Source organism: Heliconius melpomene, chromosome 6, assembly GCF_056956725.1.
Source record: "Heliconius melpomene rosina isolate 202511_hmr_F chromosome 6, ASM5695672v1, whole genome shotgun sequence".
In the NCBI taxonomy this organism is placed as follows: Eukaryota; Metazoa; Arthropoda; class Insecta; order Lepidoptera; family Nymphalidae; genus Heliconius; species Heliconius melpomene.
Window position 1 is genome coordinate 13351173 of NC_140394.1, and position 27770 is coordinate 13378942.

Genomic DNA, 27770 nt, shown 5'->3' on the forward strand with positions numbered 1-27770 from the left:
GGTGTAAACATTTGTATCAATCGACTTGCTTAATCGCACTTATGTTAAACGAATGCCAATTAAAAAAATAAAGATAAGATTGTTACTCCAAGTTTTCGCCTCCAAAAAGTTAATAAATCCTTTATGGGTCTGAGCATACGTGTATATAATAAAATTCCGCAGTGTATTCTAGATTTGCCACTTCCAAAATTTAAAATATCTGAAATATATAATCTTAAAATTTGCTCTTTACACTATTTCGAAATTGCGAATAGTTTTAGAGAAAAACGCATTTAATTGTTATGTATGTATCGACTCAAGTTTCACTTATCCCTTACTCTCAGTATATAAATAAGTATATTAGTTACGTTGGCCATTTAATGTAGATCAAAACTGTCTTTTACTGTTTTTCATTTTAATAAGTACTTTAGAAGTTGTTACAATATCAAAAAATCCTTGCTGCGAAACGGCTCGCCACTCGTCATGCGTCCCTCCGCGCCCCGCGTTTTGCTTACAGCGTGTCCGCCGCGCCCGCCTGCCTATAGTAAAAAAGATTTAGATGCGTTTGCACGTATTGCTTAATTGGAGTTGAATGTATTACTTCAGCGCGATATATTTGGTTTCATATTTTTTGTAGTAGTTATTAGTAGGTAGGCTTTTGTCTATAATTTCTTCCGTTTAAAAATAGTCATTTAAATATATTTTAATAAGTACTTGAAAAGATTAGTAGCACAGATTTAAAATTATGGTACTTAAAAATCTTTGCTGTGTAACGGTTCGCCACTCACCACGCATCCCCCCGTGGTAAAGGCGTCCCGTGCAGTACCTGAACCTAGGCTTGCTGCTAGGTCATCAAACGGACTGCAAGAAGTCGGTTAAAAAACAACACATCATTTAAATAATTTAACCAATAAACAACATTCTTTTGACGCTCCGCATTTATTTTAAGATTTTTCTGTATTTTCCTGAATTTTTCCTCCTAAAGTCTAGTGTACAACATATACATACACATATAGTGTAGTACATTTTCCTACAAGATGGGCGACAGGCCTACCTAATTAATATTAAATGGCTTAATGTGTGTATATATGTGATAAGAAAATTGTACGGTAACTTAAGCAATAAAAAAAACTATTGTTAGCATAATTTACTTACATTATACTAGCTGACTCAGGCGGCTTCGCCCACTTGAATAATACGTATATAATAATATTTTTATTAAATATATTTATGAATTTTTTTTCACTTTAGGGGGGTAAATTCTGATAAACCGTGAAACACGCATTCAATGAAATATGTATTTTTAGAACCTAAATATCATGTTTTATAAAAATTGGTGCCAATTTACAGATTTTTCCATACAAACTTTCAATCCCCTATTTCACCCTTTCAGGGTTAAAATATTTCAAAATCCCTTCTTAGTGAGTGTACGTTATGAAAATAAATATCTGTCTAAATTTCATGTTTCTGTCATCAGCGGTGTGCGTCTTACCTCGACAACGTCTTACGGAACATCTCCTTTTATATATTATATAGATTATAGCCGAAATTCATAATAAGGTCATTTGTTGACTGGGATGTAGATGGTAGAAAAACAAGTCTAGGAAAGTCTGATCACGTTATGTATTATATTATTACATAGACTATCGACGGTAAAAATTAGCACGACTACCTTTAGATAGCTCTCTAATCCCATAAAGACAATATTTTCATCAGTAGGGTAAGTAGATGAGACCTGGCATCTCAGTTTCCATTATGAATCGTCCATTCCCCACTTTGGACCAAATTCTTAAAGCATTGCGTGTTGAGTAGCGCGCTTCACCTTATTGCCAGAGAAAAGAATTTAAAAAATATGTTAAATATTTCATTCTCCAAGTAGAAATCAAACCCAACCAAACCGTTGCATTTATAGTCGCATGCCCTTATGCCCTTGTCCCGCAACGGCTTCGGCCTAAATGTTATTTCAAATTAGAATTAACTAAAACAACAACCAACATTAGCACATAATTTTAATTAATATATAAAAATACATCAATAATCTTTGCCAACACTTAGTGACAGTACTCTCTTCGCCTCCCTATTGCCCGTTTCACTCGCCCCATGAACGGTTGCGTAGTGATTCAAATTGGTCGCCTCCCCCGCGAACATCACTTTGGGTATGCCAGAGCCATCGACCAGGGGTTCCCCGAGGATGGCCCTCCCGTTGGGATATTCATAAGTTAACATGTTGTCGTAGGTGTAACTACCTCGGGTAAACGGGTTCGAATACCATGAGGATCTGTGGAAGTGAACATAATATATATTTATAGTAGCTTCAAGCTGTGTCACGTACATAGCCAGAAAGACAGAGGAAACCTGGGAACTTAGTGTTAAGATACCCTGTCCCGTTAAGACACTTCTGTTCCAGATGTTACCAGATGGAGGAATTTAAAGTATTAAACATTTAATTTCCCCAAGTGGGAATCAGACCGACCACCTGTCGTGCTTATAGCTGCATATCCCTGTGCCACGACTAGCCCCTATATTATCTATATATAAGACGTCTGTGGTTTTGCTTGCAAGATCAAAGAGAAGTAACTAAGAGTTGTACTGCATCGGGCCACCGATATAGAGTTATGCTTCTATTAAATAGAATAGGTTTAAATTTCACCAACAAAGAGGTTTGTATTTTATATAATTACTTCGTTCCGCTCTCTAGAACTGAGCGAATTCATATCAACAAGTTCTGCTTGCTCGGTCTTTACCGTGCACGGCGTGCACATGTATGGGTTTAGTCTTGCAAGTCCAACGTAGTCCATAATGGGCCCGTTTAATAGATGGTATTCAGAGGTTTATTCACAATACGCTTAAACATTGCACCGTCGTATTTTTACCTAATTATTCCAGAAGGTTCTGGAACTTTCCAATTTTTCCCCATAAATTTGCGTATAAGCACCATCAGTTTTTCTTTTACTACATCTTCGGGTAATGTTTCCACCTTAAATATTAAATACATATTTGATATATATTATTTTACATTTACTTCTAGTTTTTTTTATCACCCAGCACACAATATTGTTAACTAGATGGTAAATATGATCACTACTATTTTATATATCTTTTCTTTAGCTGCATAGCAGGGTAGGTAGAAGGAACCTGGGATCCTAGTTTAAAGGCATTTCAATCTTATTAAGACATTTCCGTGCCACACTTTCCGCTGAATTCTGCAGGCATTGCGTGTTGAATAGCGGAACTTAACGCTGCGCTTTGCTTCATTACCAGGGCGAAAAAATAAAAATTTCATTCCCTCCGACTGTCTCTATTGCGTTTGTTTTTTTTAGTAGTGGTATATTCCTAGTTTCATATTTATTTAAATCAAATTTATTCCAAGATTTTGATATAAATAAAATAACTTCTAAAACAATAATTTTCTTAATAAATACCAATTTAGCTATTTCACTGCTCGACCAGCATGTGAGTGCATATCTCGATCCCAATGGAGTACTGCAAGCAAATATTTTAGTGATCCAATGATCCTCTTCACTAATCTCCTTCTTGTCCTCTCCTCTCCATAGGAAGCTGTAAAACCTGCCACTCGGCAGCCATTGCTCGTCGAATTTCAAGATTATCTTGCCAATAACTCCTATTGACACTTTCTCAATGGCGTTAATCTTTTCTTGAGGCAAAGCTGGTGAAAACAAGCTTGAGTGTCTGTAAATGAATGCATGTAATTAAAAAAATCAGCTTTACGCCTCATCCCCCATCCAGCAGGGTGGACAGAGAACGTACTGTTAAGACACTCTATTCTCCATTTTTGTCCAATTTTCAACACATTACGTGTTAAGCCTTATCCTTAATATGAAAATTTTATTCATCAACACAAAATTAATCATTTTACTAAGGTTTATGTAAGTTGTAAACTTAAATATATGAGTTACTTGACAAGCCTGAAGTATATAATATATAGCTTTTGAGTTAAGTTGAGAACATTTTTATAATAGGTATATTTTTTATCATGAGGAAACTTTCTCACGGGTGCGCCACAAAGGGAAAATTCAAGCAGGTTATGTAGGACTCGTGCAGATATAGGCCGGCTACACTACCGACTAAAACCACACAGTGTTCCTTCCTGACCGCCACAGACCATGGTTACGTATGCCAAGAGGTTCTTGCATAGCCATACTATGTAACTACTTCTTTTAATATAGTTTTATTTCATTCTTGAAAAAGGCAAAGAAAGTCTCAGCAGTAATAAAAATCGATGTTACATTTTAATATATTGAGCCTTACCGTTCCTTCAACACTCCGATAGAAACGGTAACGATAGCATTGTTTGCTTTATACACATCGCCATCTTTGGTAATCACCTCCACGTTATCGGTGTAGTTCTGCGGCCACCTTATCTCCACTACTTCTTTGTTTAATATTATATCCAGAGTAGGCCAGCCTGGACCGTTGTTGTATGTGTTCTGCGGAGGGAAACAAAGATATTGGTTCGGTTTTAAGAACTACGACAGATATTTAGCGATGCGGATGAAACTGCAGGTACCCTACCAGTAAAATATCAAAGAAGGTCTTGTATCCATATCTGTGGAGGGACATATGTTGATGTCCTTCTAGAGGCTCGAATTTTGCGTGTGCACTTAAATCGTTCCAATCATTCGACCCGTCGTAGTTATTTATCAAAAGGCTTAATAAATCCAACAAATTATCCAAAAAATCTTTGTTTTCTAGTAAATTTGGATATTTTTCTTTTAGATACTCCTTTAATCTAGAAAAAATATAGCGTACATTGGAAAACAACGTTTTATCTAAATATTTGTCAAAGCATAATAGTGTGTACCTAACTCAAATTCAATATTTGAATGTATTATATTTTTAATATCTAGAAATATATATAAACTAGCGGACGCGCGCAGCTTCGCTTACGTATTTAGGGGTGAATTCTAATAAACCATGAAACATGTGTTCAATGAAATATTTTTAAGAGTGTAAATTTCAAATTTTATAAAAATCGGTGGCGATTTCAGAATTTTTTCATACAAACTTTCAACCCCTTATTTGCACCCTTAGGGGGAGAATTCTAGAAAACGATGAAACACGTGTTCAATTAAATACTTTTAAAAATCTAAATTTCAAATTTTATAAAAATCGGTGCCGATTTAAATTTTTTTCCATACAAACTTTGAACCCCTATTTCACCCCTTTAGGGTTAAAATTTTTCAAAATCCCTTCTTAGTGGATGTCCAGATAACGAAAGTAAACATCTATCCAAATTTCACGTTTCTACGCACAGCGGTTACGGCTGTGCGTGCGTCTTACCTCAGTCAGTGAGGACAAGTCCTTTTATATATATAGATAAGAATAATTAATGAATACATAAAATAATATTATATATATACAATTCTTGATTCATGATGTATCCCACATATAACAGGGTAGAGGAAGCCTAATACTAAGACATTCCGTTCCCCACTCTCCGCCTAATTACCGAGGCATTACGTGATGGGAGCCGAAACTGAACACCGTGTTTCGTCTAATATAGCGAAGAAATAAAATATAAACATTCCCCGAATCTATTTCTCTTCTATACTCACTTTCTGGTCAATAAAGTGGCAACTGATTCATTTTTTTCAGGATTATCCTGTACCATCATACAGTATTCCATGAGCTCGTTAATGAGAGTGTGGTTGGCGGGTGAACCGTCTGACATGAAGATTTCTTGGATAATGTCCTGAGGAACAACGCCAATATTATACTTTACAGCTGTTTCGTAAGTCCGACATTTTTCGGTTCCTTGGATCCTGAAATTTTGAATTATGTTTTACCTTCGGGTGGTTCTTCGTGTCCGAGGCATTAATAATTACACACAGCAACACTTAGTAAAGTATAAACGGGATGTAATATAACTTATAGATTTCCAAGATAAGTAGACTAGCTAAAATAAAAAAAATGTCCCTGATATTACAACCAAACAATTTTTACAGTTTTATAATTGTAGTAATTTTATAATTTTAAATATAAATAATAAAATACATTTCAACGTGTCGCAATAAGACTGATTACACTTAAATTAATTACTTAACATTGGAAATGTTAAAGCATACGACAGAATAAGTTATTTTCAATTTCCAGCTGCTTGAGATTAAGCACGACGTTGAGTTTCGCCGAATGGAGTATCGTAACACTATCCTGCCATATGCGGGATATGGCGTAAAAAAAATACTAACCATTCTCCACCAAGTTCCAAGACACCATCACCAAATGGCACTGTCCTCACTCTGCCACCGATCCTATCCTCAGCTTCCAGAGCCAGAACCCTCTTGCCAGCTCTGGCTAGGTCTGACGCTGCAGTCACACCTGCTGAGCCGAGGCCTACCACGATGGTATCGTAGGGTATTGATGTGGATCTGTGAAAAAAAATTCGATTATATTAACATAACCGAGGACTATGTAAACAAACTCGAGCGATTTCCAAATCTTTCTATTCGGTTCATATTTAATTTAATGACCATGTATCCGAGTTTTGTTCGGAGTTTAAATGGCTCCCAATCCCCGGAATCTACGTATACCGTCACTTCCATACTGTGTATTATTTACCCTTAAGTTTTCTCCTTATTTAACGAAGAAATTTTAATTTCTAGGAGAGCGTACAAATAGACTGAGATCCTCTGAGACTCTCACTTTAGGAATGCCGACATTCTCAAGTAAGTTTTATGAGAACTTATTTGGTTAACTCTGCGGAGCGACTTGCCACTTCCTATTGGACGTTCCATATCTTTATGTATTTTTTAAATACCAGTCAAATAATATTTTTTTAAGAACTGTCCAATATGAGAACTTAAACAATTAATTTATTTAATCTATTTAATACATATATTCATGCATTTTTTATTCATACGACATTAATATATGTATAAAGATAATAGACAATTATATATGTATGTATATTTGCACCATCCATTAATTATTTTTAATTTTAAGAAAAAAAGAAGAAATCGCTAATTAGCGAGCCTTTTGTGCTTTAAAAAATATTCTTTGCATTTACTAGATATAAATTGTAATTTTGCTTGTTTTTTTTTTCTAATAATAGATTGATTCAAAGCTGGTTTATGTATGACCGAGACACACGCCAGCTGCATGATGAATGAAATAAGCAACTTAAATAGCTCCCTCAGAGCACTAAGTGAGAAATATGAATCCTCACAAAATCAAATTAAAGAACATATTTTAGTTGCAGGTGATTTGGTTGACCTTTGCAATTACAACATGGAAAGATTTGAATCACTGACAAATAAACATAGTTGTGGTTGCTCAGTTGTAGGTTCCACTGAGTCAATTTCCTCGCAAGAGGCTGTGGGTGACTCGGCCATGCATAATTTACTCAATAAAAATAAGAAAAATAATTTACATATTGTCAATTCGTCCCGCTCCTCATCAAATAATATTATTGTTATATCTGACAAATTAGGTCAAGGCTTTGGGTCCCTACTTAGTCATCACTTTTCAAATATATTTAATGCATGTTCGCCTGGAGCCAGTTATCACTTTAATATTAAGAAAAGTATGTCCATGAATTTAAATGAGCATAGTACATGTATGTATAGTACATATTACATGGTCATAGTTTGTCAGTGAAGAAACAAGATATTATAAAGAGTATAGATAACTTGCTTGACTTACATAGTAAAACTAAATGTAAATTTATTATATGCTCTTTTCCATATTCTTCTTCCCTCACAGAAAAACAAAATAAATACATATACAACCTGAACTTGACATTATATAATACGACAGAACGTCATAGCGACGCATTATTTTATTTAGATTTAAATAAATTTATTTATAATAGCTGTAAGTTAACAGAAGGCACATTGTATCTACCTTTATATTTTAAGAAACAAATTGCTACTTTAGTAGCATATAATATACGACACCCCGTTGTACATGGTATAACGAAAGAAATAAAATGTACTAATAAAAGTATAATGATGTAAGTCCCAATTTAAACTAGACAATAAGACAACGCCTAGGTCATTTAAATTTAATATTGTACATCAGAATATGGAAGGACTAGGAGGCAAAGAACTGGAACTAGAATTATTTCTAAAAAAATTCAATATTCATATAATGTGTATAACAGAGCACTGGATCTCGAGATGTAACAATATAGTAAATATTGAAAATTATAAATTGTCAAGTTCGTTCGTTAGAGAGAAGGCCATCCGCGGCGGCTCGCTTATATTAACCTTTAACTATGGACGTGGTTTTTTTATAACACAAATATGGACGTCGGGTCTGTCAGACCAGTGTATTTATTGGTCATATTCCGTCAGTTTTTTAAAGGAAGAAGACAATTTTATGTTTTAGTTTACATGAATAGCCTCTAATCAAACAAAATCAATATAAATAAAATCGCTTTTTATTAAACTTTACGCATCACAACGATTTAAGTAACTTAAAGTCACAATTTCAGTCTTTGGCCACATGGGATGACTCTTAAGAAAATAATACTATAAAAAAAAGACAGATAATAAAATAAATATTGTTTTAACAAAATATAAAGTCTAACAATTAAAAAAAATAAAGAAGTAACATCTTATGGTATAAAATAAAAATTTTGACAACACCTCAAGATAAGGTACAATTGAACATCGATACACAATGGCTTTCAACATTGTTGGCTAACAGGACGATTGCAGTCAACATAAGTATGTGTTGTCTTTCTATATATCTTATGGGGGCAAAGTATACATGTTTTTCAAGAACCCAAAACTATGTTTTTAGCTTCATGTTCAATAAATGATAGATCAGATCGCGAAACGCGAGTCAAAGTCATTCTCAATTCTTAGAGTAGTTTAGTATACGAAACGCGTCTTTTTATTTGATAAAGTGCTATTTTCTTTATAAAATTACGTCGTCCAATTCTTTTGTTTGATGTTGATTATAAAGTACTGATATATTTGTCCCTGACGTGCTTAGTCAATCATTTTTTTCCATTTTATCATAAAAACTATAAAAATTTAGTCTTTTTTACGTAAATAATATTTATATTACTAAAATATATAACAAATAATGCAAAATAATATATGATATATAACAATAAAAACATTTGAATACAAATAATACAATTAAAATATTAAAGTATATTTTGTAATATTATAAAAATATATGGGGTTTTGAAATCATTATGTATGGAAAACATGGACGTCGGGTCTGACAGACCCAGGTCCCGTTTAGAAAGTTAAATACTCACGTGTTTTGAACCCAGAGACACAACCATTGCTATCTACATTCATTTTGTCATTAATACGAAAGGTACTGAGCGACTCAGTGGCGTAGGTCACCGAGAAGTGGCCGATTTGTAGAATTCGTAGACCTATATGGGTCTGTGAGACCCGACGTCCATACTTAAAGGTTAATAAGAAATGACATACGTTGTAAATCGCGACCAGATATAGTAGCTCTCTCTGACGAACGCTCTATTGAACTGTCCTGCGTTGAATTTAATAGACATATTATAGTATGCGTGTATCGACCCCCCTCAGGTAGTTTTGAAGTATTTGAAGAGAAAATGGAGGATGTTCTTAATAATTTAAGTTCAAATAGTAAATCTTTAATAGTATGCGGAGACTTTATTATAGATATACTGCAGGTGACATCATTAAGCCTTCGTCTTCTAAACTTATTTAAATCTTTTAATTTGTTGAATACTTTCTCTGAACCAACTCGTATAACGAATACGTCCGCTACTTGTATAGATAATGTTTTTTGTCATTGTGAGACTGTAGAAAAACAAATTATTACTAATCTAAGGTCGAATCATTGTGGTCAAATGTTTTCGGTAATAGATAAAACAGTCGCAGAACGTAAACAAATATCAATTAGACCAATCACTGAAAATAAAATTAATCTTTTTAATAATAAAGTGAGTGGAAAAATTGCAAACTTAGAAATAACCGGATTAAATTCGAATCAGTTATATTGCAAAGTTTTTAATTTACTCTCAACAGAGTTTGATAACATTTTTAAAGTTAAACAAATATATAATACCTCGAAGTTAACTTTTAGCGACTGGGCAACTGTTGGTATATACCGAAGCAGAAACATATTATACGAATTATATAATATGAGGCAATGGAATCAAGATCCGGCGTTCTTGTTAAAAGTTTAACATTTTTCAAAAATATTTAAAAAGGTATGTGTCCAGGCTAAGTCTATGTACTTATATAAGAGCAAAAATTTTAAACTCTAATAATATAATTAATGCTACATGGGATGCTATAACTACTGTAACTGGGAGATCTAGCTATCAGTGAACCTATTAAATTAAAAGTTAATAACATAATCTTAAATTCAGATTTAGGAGGGGCAAATACTTTTCAAAATTTTTTTTTCTGATATATCTATTGAATTAACACGTTCACTGCCATCATCTCCTTCGGAAGCAGAATTAATACTAAAGACCCATGTAAGTAGTTGTAGACAAAATTTTATGTTTAAGAATGTGTCACCAGATGAAATTGCCAAAACTTTTAAATGCCTTAATTTAAGAAAACTGGTGACTTATAGGGCATGTCTGTTAAAGTTCTTAATTCAATTATACCTAATATTGCTCCTTACCTGATTTAATGAAATATAGCAAAATAGTGCCGCTTTACAAAGGAGGAAATAGATCTAAGCCTGGAAATTACAGACCGATCTCTGTTTTACCATCCTTAAGTGAAATATTTGGAAAAATAATGTTCAATCAGCTCACAATTTTCTTAAATATTATCAATTGTTTCCATAGTGAGCAATATGGTTTTACCAAAGGCAAGTCCACTACGGATGCGGGTGCTGCACTCTTAAAGCACATTTATGACGCATGGGAGAAGTCACAAAACGCTATTGGAGTGTTTTGTGATTTATCCAAAGCCTTTGGTTGTGTAGACTATGAAACTCTGTTATTAAAACTACATCATTATGGTATAAAGGATACTGCCCTTGACCTTATTGCCTCATATTTAAATCAAAGAATCCAGAAGGTTAGTATAAATAATGTAAAATCATCTGGATCTCCTTTAAAGATGGGCGTTCCACAAGGATCCATTCTTGGTCCCCTTTTATTTCTTCTTTATATTAACGATCTACCTTTTTATGTGAAGAACCTATGTGATATTGTACTTTTCGCGGATGATACCTCTTTAATATTTAAGGTTGACAGAAATAAAATAAACTATGACGACGTGAATTAGCGCATTATCGCATATTCTTAGTTGGTTTGATGTTAATATTTTTTTATGTATATAATCTAATGTTACTTAAATGCTAAAAAAAGTAAATGTATTGAGTTTACTTTACAAAATGTTAAAAAACATAATTTTAGTCTACTAATTAAAGGAGAAGCTCTTAATTTGCCGGAATCAGCTATTTTCCTAGGTGTAACTATAGATTCCAAACTCCAGTGGAATGCTCATCTGGAAGCACTTGCGGATAAACTCAGCTCTGCCGTATTCGCAATTAAAAAAGTAAGACAAATGACGGACGTTGAAACTGCCCGGCAAACTATAGTAAAACTATATAAATGCGATATAAAGTCGACAATCCATACCTATATTATAAATTCGAAAGTAACTCTGTCTGTCTGTCTGTCTGTCTGTCTGTCTTTTACGCAATCAGAGCCAAACCGCCTATTTAATTATCATAAAATACTCATATAGAGATACATGAGAGTACCGGGATGAACATAGGATACTTTTTTTTCTTATATTTGTAATATTGTCGATATATACTACCATATTAAAATACATTTTAATTTGACATGCAATTTATTCCGCCATGTTAATAACAATCGTCGCTACGCGTTGCTAAGCAACGGCTTGCAGTTTGTTGTTTTAAGAAAACGTCACCCAAAATGAGTTTGCTTAATGCATACATGGCGGACGCTGATATAGATTTGTATACATTAACAAAAATTAGATGATTTCTATAATTTGATATTCATCCTTATGAAAATAAAAATATAATAGTCGCTTTTAGCATTTCATCTAGATGGAAATTACAGTTTACTGTATAACATTCTAATAAATAATTAAGGAGATGTCACTGATTCGAAATGACCTAGCCTTCGGGCGGGATAGTATGACCGACGCGAACGGGCAGATGACTTTGATGGTTTTGTAAATTTTTATATATTTTCGAATTACTAATATTTTTTATGTAATTATTTGCTGCTTTTAATTATTTTATCTGAGTTCGGTTATCTATACTGATGTTATACACTTTAAATATCGTTATTTTAATCATTTGGGATTTTTTAAATATTGTCCGCAAAAATAATTATAATTTAATATAGAAAAATGTTTAGTACGCGTGCACGGCAAACTTTAGGTACTTTTTCTAATATTAAGAATTTCCTTTGGTTACTTTTACTTCTTTTGTTTGTTCATTTCGGTTACTCAGATATTTGTCCTAATAATAAATCTCCACTTATTATTTTTTAACTTATTTTAATTATTTAGGCTTATATTTTCGCGGGCGTAGCCGCGTCCGGGCCTACTCAAACGGTTAATAATCCCACCCATCTATTTATATAAAAGTATTTATTTATTTATTTATACACAAAAAACTAACAGTAACATTCAAAACTATGATACTGGTATGATGTCAAGCTTTACCTACTTAACTAATCAAATCGCAGACACGTAACAAGTCCGCGACTAGACATGGGCCGTAACGTCTTTTAAGCATAACCAGTGGTCACTAGTTTCGGGTACACGCGTAGCTAGTTTCAGAAACTAGTTATTTCTGTAACTAGTGACAAATGCTTCATAAGCAGTAGATATGGCATATACATAAGCAGTTTAATACGATTACTTTTATAGTTATGATTACGAAAATGTTTTAGGTTAAATTACAATATCTTGCTACTAAAATGTAATTAATTATTAATTTCTTTTATATACATTTATTTTTATATATTTTTTTATATACACTTTATTATATTATATATTTTTAATATAAAGAATTTTATATAGTTTTTTCGCTGATAGCTTTTTAATAATATTTGATATATTTAATTACGGAGTGAAATTAAAATTCCAAATTAAGTACAAATACATTCAAAAAGAGGGAATAATTTTACACTTACAGAATGGAAAAAGAAATTTAAAAATACAAAAAATAAACATAAACGCGAAACTGACATGTAATAGCAAAATGATAAGGTTTAAAATTGGATGAAACGTGAGACCAAACTTGAGGTAAAAACCAGCTGGTTATGGGTTCGATCTCTACTAGAGGAGATGAAATATTTATTTAAATTAATATTTTCATTTCTTTGCTCTGGTGTCGAGGTAAAGCGCAGAGTTGAGTTCTGCCACTGAAAACGCAATGCCTCCAGAATTCGGCAGAAAGTAGGGAACCTAGTGTAACAAAGTGTTACACTAGGTTCCCTCTGCCTACCCTGCTGTGTGTGGGAAACAGCGTGAAGCTGATTTATTTATTTTATTTTTTAAAATTGAAATTAAGCACTGAGCACAATAGATTAATTTATTTATTTATTAGGAAGCCAACATTACATACTACAAAAACAGGCTTTTAAATGTTAAAATTTTGCTACTGAATATAAATAAATAATAAATAAATAAATAAAGCCTTTATTCGCTGACCATTTCAGAATTTTTGTTTGCATAATTAAAATAAAGTATACAATAAAAATTTAAAAGACTTAAAATTAAAAACATTTAAAAAGTAATTAATTTTAGCAGCCTGCACTACTGCTATATAGCTAAACATAAAACAAAAAAAAATAAAATACAAAACCAAAATTAAGATCTTAAAAAGAATTATAAGCTCAGTTATGGATTCTTTATTACGTATATAAAATATTTTTTCTGTTGAGCTTTATACAAACGTAAGGAATCATTAAAAACATCAAATTCAGATTTTTGCGCAAATTTATTATCAAAACTCAAAGCTCTATTAAGTAGTGGATTTAGGCCTCAATTTTTTGTAGCGAACCTCGTTTTAAAATTTTGGGTACATAATCTTACATTCAATCTAAGGGTAATAATATTAAGTTCACCTAAAATCTTTGAACAATCAAGACACTAATTAGTGTAAAACGCAAAGATCGGCAATATTTCTGCGATGGGATATTTTAACATATTATAATATTTTAATAAGTCATCGTACTTCGTGATCTCTGGAAGATAACATTTTTAAAAACTTTTTTGAATTCGTTCTAATCAGTTTTTATGTGTTTCATAATATGGATTCCAGACAGTTGAACAATATTCTAATTGACTCTTAATTAATGAATTAAATAAAATAATAACTGAACTGGAATTCTTAAAAGTCTAGTAGATCGAATAAAAAATCCCAATGTGCTTAAGATATTCAAGTGTGAAGTGAACGTCGCAAGCCATTGTAACCGAACCTCTTTTAATAAATAATAAACATTAAGAAAGCTACGTCACGCTAAACAAAAAAAACTCGGAATTGGTTAAAATCCACCGTCGTGGCGGCACAAGGGCGTGGCTGTAACGCGACGTTTGCGGGTTCGATCCCCAATCGAGGAAATTAAATATTTATTTACATTTTATATTTTCATTTCTTCGCTCTGGTGTCGAGGCAGAGTTTTGTTTTAATTATCGATATAAAATAATAATCGATCAAATTGCATTAATGCATACATATAAAACTAATATCGTCTCTTTTTTTCTTGCGGAACGTACTAAAATAGAGCAAGATGCAACTATATAAGTGTCAATGTAGCTATTAACAATAATATGGTTTTTTCTTGGAATTTTCATAAAACTATATGTAAATAATATAGTTTAACTTCTGCATTTACAGTTTAGAAACGCTTTTTTTGGGTGTTTAATACAAAAAAATACGATGTTTGTAGTTTTTCAATCAAATTCGCCTATTCTCGTCTCTTTTTTTCTTGCGGTACGTACTATAATAGAGCGAGATACAACTGTGCTAGTGTCGATGTAACTTGATTAGTGCTTACTGCTTACTCTCATGAAACTACGTATGTGAAATAATGGCTATGTGTACAGACACATAATCACAACGTAACATGTGTGTAGTTTCGAATAACCGCGTAGCTCCGAATCACGGCATAACTAGTTTCGACGACAGCCCGAAACTAGTTATGCCGTGACTTGGCTTGTAAGCAGTTTCTGAAACTAGTGATGCTACGTAACGCCCATGTCTATCCGCGACCGACGCTCCGCGTCGCGTTGTCGCGAACAAAAACTATCCGAAAATATTTCTTCAAGGTATTACAATTTTACCTACAACGATACCTAATATATTGCGTTATAATCTTATAAAGCAAATAGGGAATTAAGACTGTATATGTACTTATTACAGATATTTATTTAAATTTATCTGTATGTCCATCTATGTCATCTTTAAATCAAATTAATAAAAAAATGACTCACGCGTAATGCAAAATAAGAAGGAAGCTGATGAAGGCCACCGACGTCCCCATCGTATGAATGATCTTAATTTAATAACGTTTGAAGTTTACAAGTGACTACAGCAGAGGTTCCCAACCTTTTCTTGTTCAAGGACCACTTTTTCAATACTTCAATCAATCAATCAATTCAATCACCACTTCAATATAGCTAGCAGGGACCACTCTGTAGGTATAATCAATATAAATTATGATAATGAAACACCAATTTTAATTTGGGGCCGTCCTGCCGAAGTGGTATGAGCGTTTTCGCGTCCAACGCCTCACCGCGTCTAGGCTTCTGCGGACCTTTGGTTGGGACCCACTGATCTACAGTATGCTCTTGATGTAATCTTGGCCAGTATTTATGTATATAGAGTACTTGTATGTACGTCTCTACGTTGTATCCCACATTTAGATAGCAGGGTAAACAGACGGAACCTACTGTTTGAAAGCTTGATGGATCAGATCAGATAAGATTGACTAAAGCTTCACCATGTGTGTCCAGACACAGTGCCAGCACTACGGCTACTATGACTACTTCAAAAATTTGATGAAAGGAAACAGACTTTGGTTAAGAAAGCCAGGAATATTTCCCGGTAGAACAGAATACGTCCTTTACAGAAACTGCTAAGTCTTCCAGAATGCGTGGAGAGTGTAGACCGAGATAAAATTAAACAATTTTACGTAGATTTAAAAATGTTTATTATTGTTATTTAGTAAATAACTTAATATAAGTAATCATTTTCTGAATACTTCATTCTGACTTAGCGCTACTTAAATTTTATATTAAAATGTTTATTCAAGACCCAAAATGCCGAAAAAATCGGGATACTGAAACATGTCTTCAGCCATCAATATACCGATTTTGTATAATGCTATATGTATGTATTGGGACCCCTAAAAACAAGCAACATTAGTTATTTCTGTCTGTTAACAAATACTAACCTATTTTCTAATCATTCTATTAACAGTGAAGTGTCATTACAATATGCAAAGGCCCTTGTGTCGCAGTGGGACGACATCTGACTCAGACAATTCGATATGATGATAACATAAATAATGTCCATGTAGTAATATTACAAATATATTCTTTAGTAGATAACATACCTACCTCGGCTCGGCCAGGCTAAATGAAAATTGTGTTCTTGTCTCATTTAGACTCTGCGCATATACGTAATTATCCGAAACTTTATATCAGATTCGGTTACAGATAGTTTTCTATTACGGATATTCGATGCTTTCGGTTACGTTTACGTAACTGCATACTGTAAACGCGATTGTAGTGGGTTCGATTGCCATGGTCCCAATGCGACACTAAGACGACGTCATTATCATATCATTGTTTATAATTGAAAATCTATTAAATTCAGACAAAGCTGTAGCAAAATAGTTGTGCATATTTTACAAATATATATGACACTTATCAATTTGAACTTTGACTTTGTTGACGAATATATTGTTAGTGTCAAAGGTTTTTTAGATATTTTTTTACGCGTCTCCCGCATTGCTAAGAAAGCGCTTAGTGATAGGGTAGGTTGCAAAAGTTCGTTAAAAAAGTACATTTTCTCTTCAATTTGAGATTATGCGTGTCGAGATATTGAGTGGAGAAATGAAAACAATTGAAATATACTTAAACATTCTCTCAAATGGCTCGCTACAATCTGGCGCGTTCACAATCGCACGCCTGTCCCCTGCACCACGACTGGCCTCAAAATTAAAAATATTTGGTAATCTATATATATAAAATCGAAAGGTCACTCACTCATCACGAAATCTCAGAAACTACAAGTGCTAGAAATCTGAAATTTTGCATAGGAGTTATTTATAGGACGTAGGTGCTCGCTAAGACGGGAATTTGCAACATTCGACTTCTAAGGGATTGTTTTTGGGGTTGAAAGTTTGTATGAAACTTCGTTACTACAAATGCTAGGAGTCTCAAATTTTGCATGGACGTCACTTAGGACGTAGGTACTCATGGAGACAGAAATTAATAATAATATAGTTCACGTAGGCGAAGCCGCGGGCGGGCCGCTCGTATTTTATACATGCAATTTGTATAACTTTGAAAGGAAAATAAATAACAACTATTTATATTTTAATAATATTTACATTACATTTACATTTGATTGAACTAAAAATCACAAATTATTCTATTCTATTAAAAAAATATATGAATAAAAGAACAAACATTCCATTTTGAATGAGATCTATATAGGTGTAATAAAAATATAATAATATTAATTCACTATTTTAATAAAACCCATTTAAAAAAAATTACAAATGACATGTTAGAGGCAAAGAAATGAAAATATTAAATATTTCATTTTCTTGAGGGGGAATCGAACCCACACGCTTTCGTATTTACACATCACACAGAAATTTAAAAATATCGAAAAATATATTATATTTATTAAAAAAAAACTTTTATTATCCGTGCCTAAATAATGTTAATCAAATTATAAGACACGTATAATAAACTTTTATTTTTTACAAATCGATTAGGAAATATGATTTGATATAATAACAAAAATTCGATTATTTTTTATCATTCGAATATGTCTATAATTCTTGTAAAGTACAGATTAATAATATTGAAAATCGATTTCCACCAATCAAATAATCGATTTTCTAACTTTCATTAGGCGGCTGCCACGTAACTGCCCGCATTTTCCTATTAATTTCCGATAGTATAAGTTTACATCGCGCTAGCTGTGCGGGGCGCAATTGAGGTGTCGGATCTCTCGTTCTTTCACTCTGTTGGGGCTCTCTTTGCGCCCTACGAAGAGCTCTCCGACGTCTTGCTCTTGCCGTTGCTAATATTGTAAAAAAATAGATTTTTAAATATAATCAATTTAAATATCTTATCGATTTTCAAGCACAATCGAATTAAACAATGTTTTAATACATTTAAACGTGGTATTGATATAATCTGGCTTAGAAAGATGCTATAGTAAAAGTTGTGGGTTCTAACATTCGTTTGGGGAAACTGTTTTCATTTTCCGGTTCTGGTAACAGAAGAAATGTGATTTTATTAGAAGCTAAAAATATAAGAAGAGTAAGATTGTTCTATAGTTAATAATATAATAATAATAAAGCCATTTATTCCAAATCTCTCTTACAGTGTTTGCTATGTTTGTTAGTATATTTTTTTAATTAATTAAATTAAATTTAAGAAGGTTAGTATTATCGTTTACTTAATTAATACTAATATTATTGTAGATTTGAACCCCTTTTTGGGTAAAGGCCTCCTCCATCCTGCTCCATAGTTCTCTGTCCCTGCCTGAATTTATCCAGTCGTTTCCTACGACGTCTGCTATGTCATCAGCCCACCGTCGTAGTGGTCGGCCAACATTCCTTTTTCCCACTGGTCCTTTCCATCGAGTGGTTTCAATAGTCCATTTTCTGTCTTGGTATTGTGAGATGTGTCCTGTCCATTTCCACTTAAGCGAGAGTGCGTGCCTGAGAGTATCTGTAAGCTTAGTTCTTTGACGGATATTTTCGTTCCTTATTTTATGAATTCTTCTAATTTTTAACATGCTCCTTTCCATTGCTGTTTGACTGCATTTGATTCGTTGTTTTATTTTGTTCGTATATGTCCATGTTTGACAACCATACAACAAGCAAGGTAATAGGCACGTATCAAATATTGTCCTTTTCATATGCAAGCTATAGTGCCCTTTTAAAATTTCTTTTAATGCCCAGTATTTCTTCCAGGTTGTATTGATTTTTTCTAGTTAATTCTTCTTCGTTGCTTGATGTTTTGAATGATATTTGATTACCTAAGTAGATGTATTCGCTGATGTATTCTATATTGTGACCTTTTATTGCTGGTTAACATCTTGGTTTTATTTATATTTATTTCTAGGCCAATTTTTGAGCTTTCGTCGTCCAGCGATCTCATCATTTCCTCTAGGTCTTTAGCAGTTTCAGCGATTACGGCAATATCATCAGCGAACCTTAGATGGTTTAGATATTGACCATTTATGTACACTCCCTTCTTTTTCCAGTCTAGTTTTTGAAAAATATTCTCAAGCACCACTATAAACAGCTTTGGGGAGAGGGGGTCTCCCTGTCTTACTCCTCGTTCTATGTTTATTTCGTCTCCTCTAGTTTCTAACTTAACTCTGCTCGTACTATTTGTATAAATATATTTCAAAATATTGATGTATTTAGAGTTAATATTTGATTGTCGTAGTGCATTCCAAATTGAGCAGTGGCTGATGCTGCCAAAAGCTTTGCTATAGTCAATAAAGGCCACATACAGAGACCTATTATATTCTCGGTATTTTTCTATGATCTGTTCTAGTGTCTGTATGTGGTCTACCGTGCTAATGCCTGCTCCGAATCCTGCTTGTTCCCTTGGTTGCTGCCTATCAATATCGTCGGATATCCTTCTAAGAATTATTGATGAGAATAGTTTGTATGTTATTGCCAGCAGACTTATTGGTCTATAATTCCCAATGTCCAAGAAGTTTCCTTTTTTGAAAAGTAAAATTATGTCTGATGTACACCATTGTTTTGGCACTTCTTCTTTTTCTAGTATAATATTGAACAATTGAGTGAAATGGCGTGTTAAAATAGGTGCTCCTATTTTTAGGGCCTCATTGCAAACTCCATCTGGTCCAGGACTCTTATCATCCTTCAACTTTCTAATGTGTTTGAAAACTTCAGAGTTTTCAATTTGACTGATTGTATCCATTTGACTAGTTTGCGCTTTCACTTCAATGTAATTTTGTTGCTTGTATAATTTTTTGTAGTAGTTTGTTGCCGGGTTTATTACATCTTCTCTTGATTTTGTTTCTTGTTGAGTTTTTGAATCCATGACTTGTGTGTTGTTAAAGATTTATATGCCTTTTTGGCACTTCTAAAATTCTTTATGCTCTTTGAGATGTTCTCGTATCTGTAATTATTGTAGTCCTTACGGATTGACCTATTGGTTTCTTTGTAAATTCTGCTAAGTTTATCTTACATGTCTTTGGTTTTGTTCTTTGTTTTTAATAGCTCCGTACGCCTTTCTATAAGTTGGATTGTGTCTTCAGTGAGAATATTACGTTCATAAGGATGTGCCCTGGTTTTGCATTTTAAGCTCTCAGTCATGCCTCTTTCTAGGATATTATAATATGTTTGAATATCAATACAATTTGTTTCTATGCTTTCTGTATATAATCGTAAATTTTTGATGTATTCTTTGATTTCTGTTTCTGTCTTGGGAATAGTAGGTGGTGTTGTGTAGGTTTTTCTGCTCTTAATTGGGTGACTTAAAAGCAAAGTTGCTCTCACTAATCTGTGGTCGGAAGCAAATTTAAATTTGTTTAGAATCTCGACATTAGTTACAAGTTTATGATGGTTTATTAGTATAAAATCTATTTCGTTTTTAGTTTTTTGGTCGGGTGATAACCATGTCCATCTACGGCTATCTTTCTTTTTGAAGAATGTGTTCATTATTGATAGTTTGTGTTGGTAAGCATAGTTTAAGAGACGTTCTCCTCTTTCGTTCCGCACTCCATAACCGTGTTTTCCCATTACTGGATAGTTATTTGTTTTTGGACAACCTATCTTTGCATTGAAATCTCCCATGACTATCACCTTTCCTTCTGTCTTAGTATGAGCATATTCAATGTCTTTGTAGAATTTTTCAATTTCTTCTTCTGTTGACCTCTCTGTCAGTGAATATGCTTGAATGATTGATAAGGAGAAACACTCAAATTTAACTTGTAATAATGCTACTCTTTCAGAAATTCCTATAAAGTTGGTGATGTTGTTTTTATATTTTTTCTTGATTATAAATCCCACTCCCTGTAGTCCTTTAGTTTCGCCGATATAGCAAAAGATAAGGTCGCTGTATTCTTCGATTTTACAACCCATTTTTCGGGTTTCTGCGAGACCTACAATGTCCCAGTTAATATTTTTTAAGGCATTAGTTAACTCTAGGAATCGTACTGTAGATGCAAGTGTTCTTACATTATAAGTGCAAATTTTGAGGGTTTGTTTTATATTTTGATCCATTTTTGTATTTATATTTGGTGGAGGGTTGTAGTACTAACGTGAAAAGTGCTATTCACACATAATTAAGTGGATTAAAAATGTAGTAAGAACAAATTCGCTTAATTTGTAAGCCGTGTGCCACGACAACTTTATTTAAATTATAATATTAATAATAATAAGTCTTTATACAGTCGTAATTATAAGATATAAGTAAATTTTTTAATGTTTCCCACATCAACATCTGTTTGCTCTAATTCGGCAAAGTCTGTCCTCCAATTTCTTCCAAGCATTCCTATTCCTTACTAGTCTGGTCCATGTTTTGCCAGCTATGGTTTTAATATCATCTTTATTTAAATTACTAAATAACAAAAACTTACCACTTTCAATTTTGCCTTTTCCTTTATATTCATCATCACTATAGGTTTTTGATATAATTCTCTTTTTAGGCGACTGTAATAAGAAAACACAATTTTTTTGTTATATTTATATTATTGTTAATCACATTTATTAATATGTGTCCTATAGAGGGATGCCGAAATGTCTTAAAAGGAACTGACTGACTGTCTTAACACTAGATCCCAAGTTCTCTCTACCTACCCTGCTATGTGCATAATACAGCGTAAAGCTAAAAAAAGTCCTACCGACGGCCATACCGAAACGTGCATATCAAGAAGTGTCCAAGTTTCGGCACCGTAAGTCATGATAGGTAAGACGCATTAGTTGAAAATTTGTCTTTAGATATTGAAACTAGACTAGACTAGACTTCTACCAAACTACAAGTAGAGCTGTATAGAGAAGTATGTATTTGTTGGGTCTCATCGGGTGTACATTGCATGTTACACTAAAACCGTCGTATTTGGTAGCCTGCCGTGCGCACGCTCTAAGCGTGTTGGTGGCAACACTGGTGGCTTTAAACTAGATGAGGGGATATTATGATATAGGGGATGCTGCTGTCCATCTCTCTTAATTTGTCCCTTGCCCTTTTATGTTACCCATGGGAAGATAAAATATATATAATACATAAAAAATGAAACACTCTTCGTTCTCCACTTTTGACAAATGCCAAAGGAGCATGACATTTGTCAAAAGTGGAGAACAAAGTGTCCTCTCTGCCTACCAATACAGTGTGAAACTAAAAAAGAGTAAAAAAAACAACAAACCTTTCTCTTCTGTTTCTGATAATGCTGAGCATCGTAGAACTGGGGCTGCGATCTCCTTACCCTGCCCGTCCTTCTCTTTATATCTTCGGTCGCTGGTTGGATTTCCGCACATCGACGAGATGCAAAGAATGTGTGGCCACATTTACATGATTTCGAGGCTACAGCTACCTAAAGACATATTTTAAAAATGTGAAATTTTGTGAAGATGGATGTTTGTTCCATTTTCTCACAAAACCTATGGAATAAATTTATATGAAACTTTATACTAGTATACTTTATCAGCTTCACACTGTATCCCGCACAAAGCAGGGTAGCCAGAGGGAACCTAGTGTTAAGACACTATGTTCCCACTTTCTGCCGAATTCCAGATGCATTGCATGGTGCGGAGGTATACTTTATACTTCAGAATAACATATAGGCTACAATAAACAAAAATTTAAGCAGTCAGAGCTGCTATGTCTCGCTATTATAAAACACTAGTGATGTAAATGTAGTTTCACCCACTTAACTTATTTTTACATTATAGTGAAATTGTACAAAATGTTAACATTTATTGTAGCCCATGTGTTATTCTAAGCACACATATATAAACTACATTACTGTAAATTGTTTCATAAAAACTCATTTTGTAGTCTTTGCATAAAATTTGAACACAACATTCACGAACTTTCACATTTATATAAGTAGGATAAAATCATGCCAGGAGAAGCAATCAGGAGTACCATCTCATATGCAGATTTAGTGGAAAAAATATCTGCTAATAAACAATAAAGTATAGTCCAAAATTCAACTGAAATGAGTTTGGATAATTACTATTTTGAATGATTTGAGTTGTTTGAACCATTATTTTCTTTCAAAAATAGTCCAATAATTGTGACATATTCTTTAAAATTTATGCTATGGTATTGAAAATAAGTAAAATAAGGGTGGTGCTGCAGCACCACCCTTATTTTACTTATTTTCATAGAAAGTTTTTCATTAATGTCTTCCCTACCTCTACCCTCCACATCAAGTCAAGTAATGTCAAAAATTGGATGCAGTTGTAATGCTCCTGCACCATAAAGGCCTTAAATCTATATATCTTCTCTATAACTTGAGTAGAAGAAGAAAGAAAAATATTTTCATTTTAGTTTAATATTGTGTACTTAGTAGTTTTATCCAGCATGTAGTAATGAACTAATTTGACTTTATTTTCTATTATTTGAACTGTATTTTTTTCAATATTATTTCACTTTATATGGACAAAATAAAGCTTATTAAATTAAGTTACTATTAAGCTTCAGCATACAGCTTCATACTGTATCCCGCATACAGCTATGTAGGCAGAGGAAGACAGTAAATACTTTTTGATTGTAACAGGCAGTATGAAACATTTTTTGGATAGTTTTTTACTTAGAGGCATCGATTCTTATATATAAAATATTAAAAGAAATATACAAACCTGCATTTCACATTTAGGACAACTTTTCGCAATCATTTTATTTTTACCCATTTTTTATTAAAATATGGATTCCTATGACATTGAATATGTTATAAATTAATAATTAACATTATAATCTAAATTTTAACTAATATATATACACAGCGTAAAGTAAAATAATTTCGTCTGTTAATTTAGTTTGTATGTATTAAAAGTATTCGTTAAAATATAATGTATTCATATTTTATTATAAATGAAATTATTATTCAGTATAATCAGTATTCACATTAGGGATGCCCGATGATCATCGATTTTCGATGAACATCGATGTTAGGAGTTAAAATATCGATATTTTAACATCGATGTTGCATTAAATAAAACATCATAACATCGATGTCAACAGGGACGTAAAATCGATATAGGGGGCGGGGGGATGTCGAATTGCGCGTCCTTTTAACCGACTTCTGTAAGAAAAGGAGGTTATCAATTCGACTGTATTGTTTTTTTTTTTGGTTAGTGATGACGATTTGTAAAAAAATATCGTTGCTGGCTAACAGCGATGTTGGCTAACATCGATGTTTTTCCTTCGATGTTTATCGGACATCGATATCAATATCGATGATTTTCAAACATCGGGCATCCCTAATTCACATATAGGTTTTTTTTTTTTTTCCTTTACTGGCCTGATTTTGCGATTGCAGGCGCAAAATAATCTGCCAGTGTCACGTATAGTACAAAACACACAAATGATATAGTTTTTTATGAATATTTTTTATGAATAATAAATGTCAAAAACAAGGACCATAATTATATGATATAATTATACTGGTCAAAATCAAAAATACAATGCTAAAATTGCCAAGACTTTTTAAATTAAATATATATTATATTTAAAATTTTTATTTATACTAAGTTGGTATATAAAAAGTATTAATTTTTAGTATGAGATATAAATAATATACTATATAAGAACTGTGTTATCAAAATAATTGCGAATTATTATGCTTTAAAAAAAGGCAAATAAATAATATTTTTATATTTTATAGGTTTTTTTTTAAAAAATAATGTATATGGTTCTTTAATGAATATATTAAAAACCAACAAACCGTACATTACTTTTGCTATATTTTAAAACTTTTCAAATTATTACAAATCGGTATTAAAATCGAAATCATAATCGAGAATTTTGTAATCTTTCACTTGTATATTTTTCTTCTTCTTCTTCTTCTTCTTCCTGGCATTAATCCCGGCTGTTACCAGGGTCTGCCTTCCTACTTAACCTACTCCACTTTGCACGATCTTTTGCGTCCTCGGTGGTTAGACCATTGGCTCTCATGTCCTGCATCACGACATCCAACCAGCGCTTCCTTGGGCGTCCGGGAGGTCGCGCCCCAGGAACTAGTATAGCAAGGCACTTGCGTCCGACATAGTTCTTAGGCCGGCGCGTAACGTGGCCAAACCATCTCAAGCGACGCTCTTGGAGCTTATCCGCTACGTCACGGACCCCAAGACTACCTCGAATGAATATGTTGCGTATGCGGTCAGACCGCGTTACGCCGCACATCCACCTCAGCATCTTCATTTCCGTGACGTGAAGCTCCAGAGTGTGCCGAGATAGTGCTGGCCAACATTCGCTGCCGTATAAAAGAACCGGTCGGACGATGCTCTTGTATATCAGCCCCTTGAGCTTGGGCGGTATTCTGCGGTCGCAGACCACACCAGTGACCTCCCGCCATTTGGCCCAGGCAGCGCTTATCCGGCCATGGACATCGTGGTCGATGCCTCCAGACTCGTGCATAACGGATCCAAGGTACCTGAACTTCTCCGACTTAACGGCTGGCTCAGGACCTATAAGGATGGTGCTCGAGTCCCGGCTCCCGCAGGCCATGTACTCTGTCTTCGAAACATTTAGTTTAAGACCGCCGTTCTCAAGCGTACCCTTCCAGAGGTTCACTTTACGCTCCAGCGTCAGTCGGTTCTCGGCAATGAGTGCTATGTCGTCGGCATACATCATCAGCCATGGAGGCTGGTCCTGGATGTGAGCCGAGACAGTGTCGAGCACTACATTGAATAAGAACGGACTAAGAGCCGAGCCCTGGTGAACCCCCACTGTAATCGGAAAGGGTCTAGTGTCGCCAACAGCAGTCCTAACCATAGAAGCGGAATCGTGGTACATGCCCCTGATAATCTCAATATAGGCCTCAGGGATCCCTTTGGATCGCAATGCCCACCAGATACACTGACGAGGCACACAGTCAAAGGCCTTCTGCAGATCTAAAAAGGCCACGTGCAGAGCTCTCCTTTTTTCCCTGTATGCCTCCATCAAAGTTCTGAGGGCGAAAATGGCGTCCATGGTGCCCGATCCTGGCTGAAATCCATATTGAGACTCAGAGACAGTACACTCTCGGCGGAGCCTGAGGTCGATCATGCGCTCGAAGAGCTTCATGGTATGACTCATAAGCTTAATGCCCCTATAACTACCACAATCTTGAACACTGCCCCTTCCCTTGTAAATAGGGGTAATAAAGCTAAGCCGCCACTGATGCGGCATCTTACCAGTGTTCAAGATATGGTTAAAAAGGTCAGTAAGCATGAGCACACCAAGAGAGCCCAACGATTTCCACGCTTCGATCGGAATGTCGTCAGGTCCCACCGCTTTTCCGTTCTTCATGCGTCGAAGGCAATTACGTGTTTCGTCAAGGGTTATTGGGGCAATAAGTCCGAGGTTAGGCGGTGGGTCGTGATGAAGGCTGCATGGGTGCTGAGTATTCAGCAACTCCTGGAAGTAGCTTCTCCACCTCTCCTTCACAGAGTCATGATTACAGAGCAGCGTGCCCTGGGAATCTCTGACGCAAAGACATTTTGCGATATCTTGCGTCACTTTATCCCGGGAACGTGCCAGTTTGTAAATGAGCTTCTGCCCCTCCACAGTTTCAAGTTTATCATACAATGGTGACAAACTCTCACTGCGGGCTCTGGCTACAGCTCTTTTACTGGCACGTTTAGCTACTGTGTACTCCAGTCTGTCTTCAGGAGAGTTGGATTCCTGCCACTTCTTAAAGGCAGCCTTCTTTTCACGAGTCACCTCCTGGACCTCGTCATTCCACCACCATGTCTCCTTGTCGATGACACGTCCTCCCCTAGAAACGCCAAGAACTCGCCTGCCTGCCGCAATGATTGCCGACTGAGCCCGATCCCAAGCATCCTGAGCAGTCTCGGTGTTAGTCGAAAGATTATGACTTTTCACCTCTGCCAGAAAGTCGGTCTGCATTGGTCCATTCAGCAACCACCACTTGATCCGAGGCCTACGTTTCTCGGCTACTTTCTTCTTCGGAGTGACGTTAAAGTCCATGACAAGAAGACGATGTTGGGCCGTTAGGCTTTCGCCTGGAATGACCTTACAGTTAGTTACCCTGCCCATATGACACCGTCTGGTCAATAAGTAGTCTATTTGAGTTGAGTGGGACCCGCTCTTATACGTGATAATGTGCTGAGAATTCTTTTGGAAGAACGTATTCACGACGGCCAGATCAGACGCAATACAGGTTCTCAGAATGTTTTCTCCCTCTGCATTGCGAAGACCGTGCCCAAAACCCCCGTGAACACGTTCATACGGCTCAGCAGCCTTACCGACGTGCCCGTTCAAGTCCCCCCCAACTAAGACCACTTCGGTAGACGGCACAGCAAGTAGCACCCCTTCATACTGCTCCCAGAATGTCTCCTTTTCGGCCGCGCTACATCCCGCCTGGGGAGCATAGGCACTGATTAAGTTTGTGATAACGCCCTCAATCAG

General features: G+C 34.6%; 2 protein-coding genes across 3 annotated transcripts; both read right to left on the reverse strand.

Moving 5' to 3' along the window:
• Positions 1-1971: 1971 nt before the first annotated feature.
• Positions 1972-15743, reverse strand: LOC146538661 (peroxisomal N(1)-acetyl-spermine/spermidine oxidase-like). The gene is made up of 8 exons (XM_085187241.1): positions 15396-15743; positions 6189-6368; positions 5556-5762; positions 4513-4729; positions 4249-4427; positions 3402-3669; positions 2853-2956; positions 1972-2257 (listed from the first exon to the last, which is right to left on the reverse strand). The coding sequence occupies exons 1-8, from the start codon at positions 15443-15445 to the stop codon at positions 2011-2013; spliced, it is 1452 nt and encodes a 483-aa protein (XP_085043367.1). The 5' UTR covers positions 15446-15743; the 3' UTR covers positions 1972-2010.
• Positions 15744-16096: 353 nt separating this feature from the next.
• On the reverse strand, positions 16097-24286 carry LOC146538662 (protein CFDP2-like). 2 transcript variants are annotated; one of them, XM_085187246.1, is made up of 4 exons: positions 23999-24267; positions 22558-22725; positions 21775-21847; positions 16097-18225 (listed from the first exon to the last, which is right to left on the reverse strand). In XM_085187246.1, the coding sequence occupies exons 1-4, from the start codon at positions 24047-24049 to the stop codon at positions 18041-18043; spliced, it is 477 nt and encodes a 158-aa protein (XP_085043372.1). In that variant the 5' UTR covers positions 24050-24267; the 3' UTR covers positions 16097-18040. The 2 variants fall into 2 exon arrangements, with proteins under 2 accessions (XP_085043372.1, XP_085043371.1); XM_085187245.1 differs by lacking the exon at positions 16097-18225 and adding an exon at positions 20376-21297 and having other exon boundaries at positions 23999-24286.
• Positions 24287-27770: the final 3484 nt, after the last annotated feature.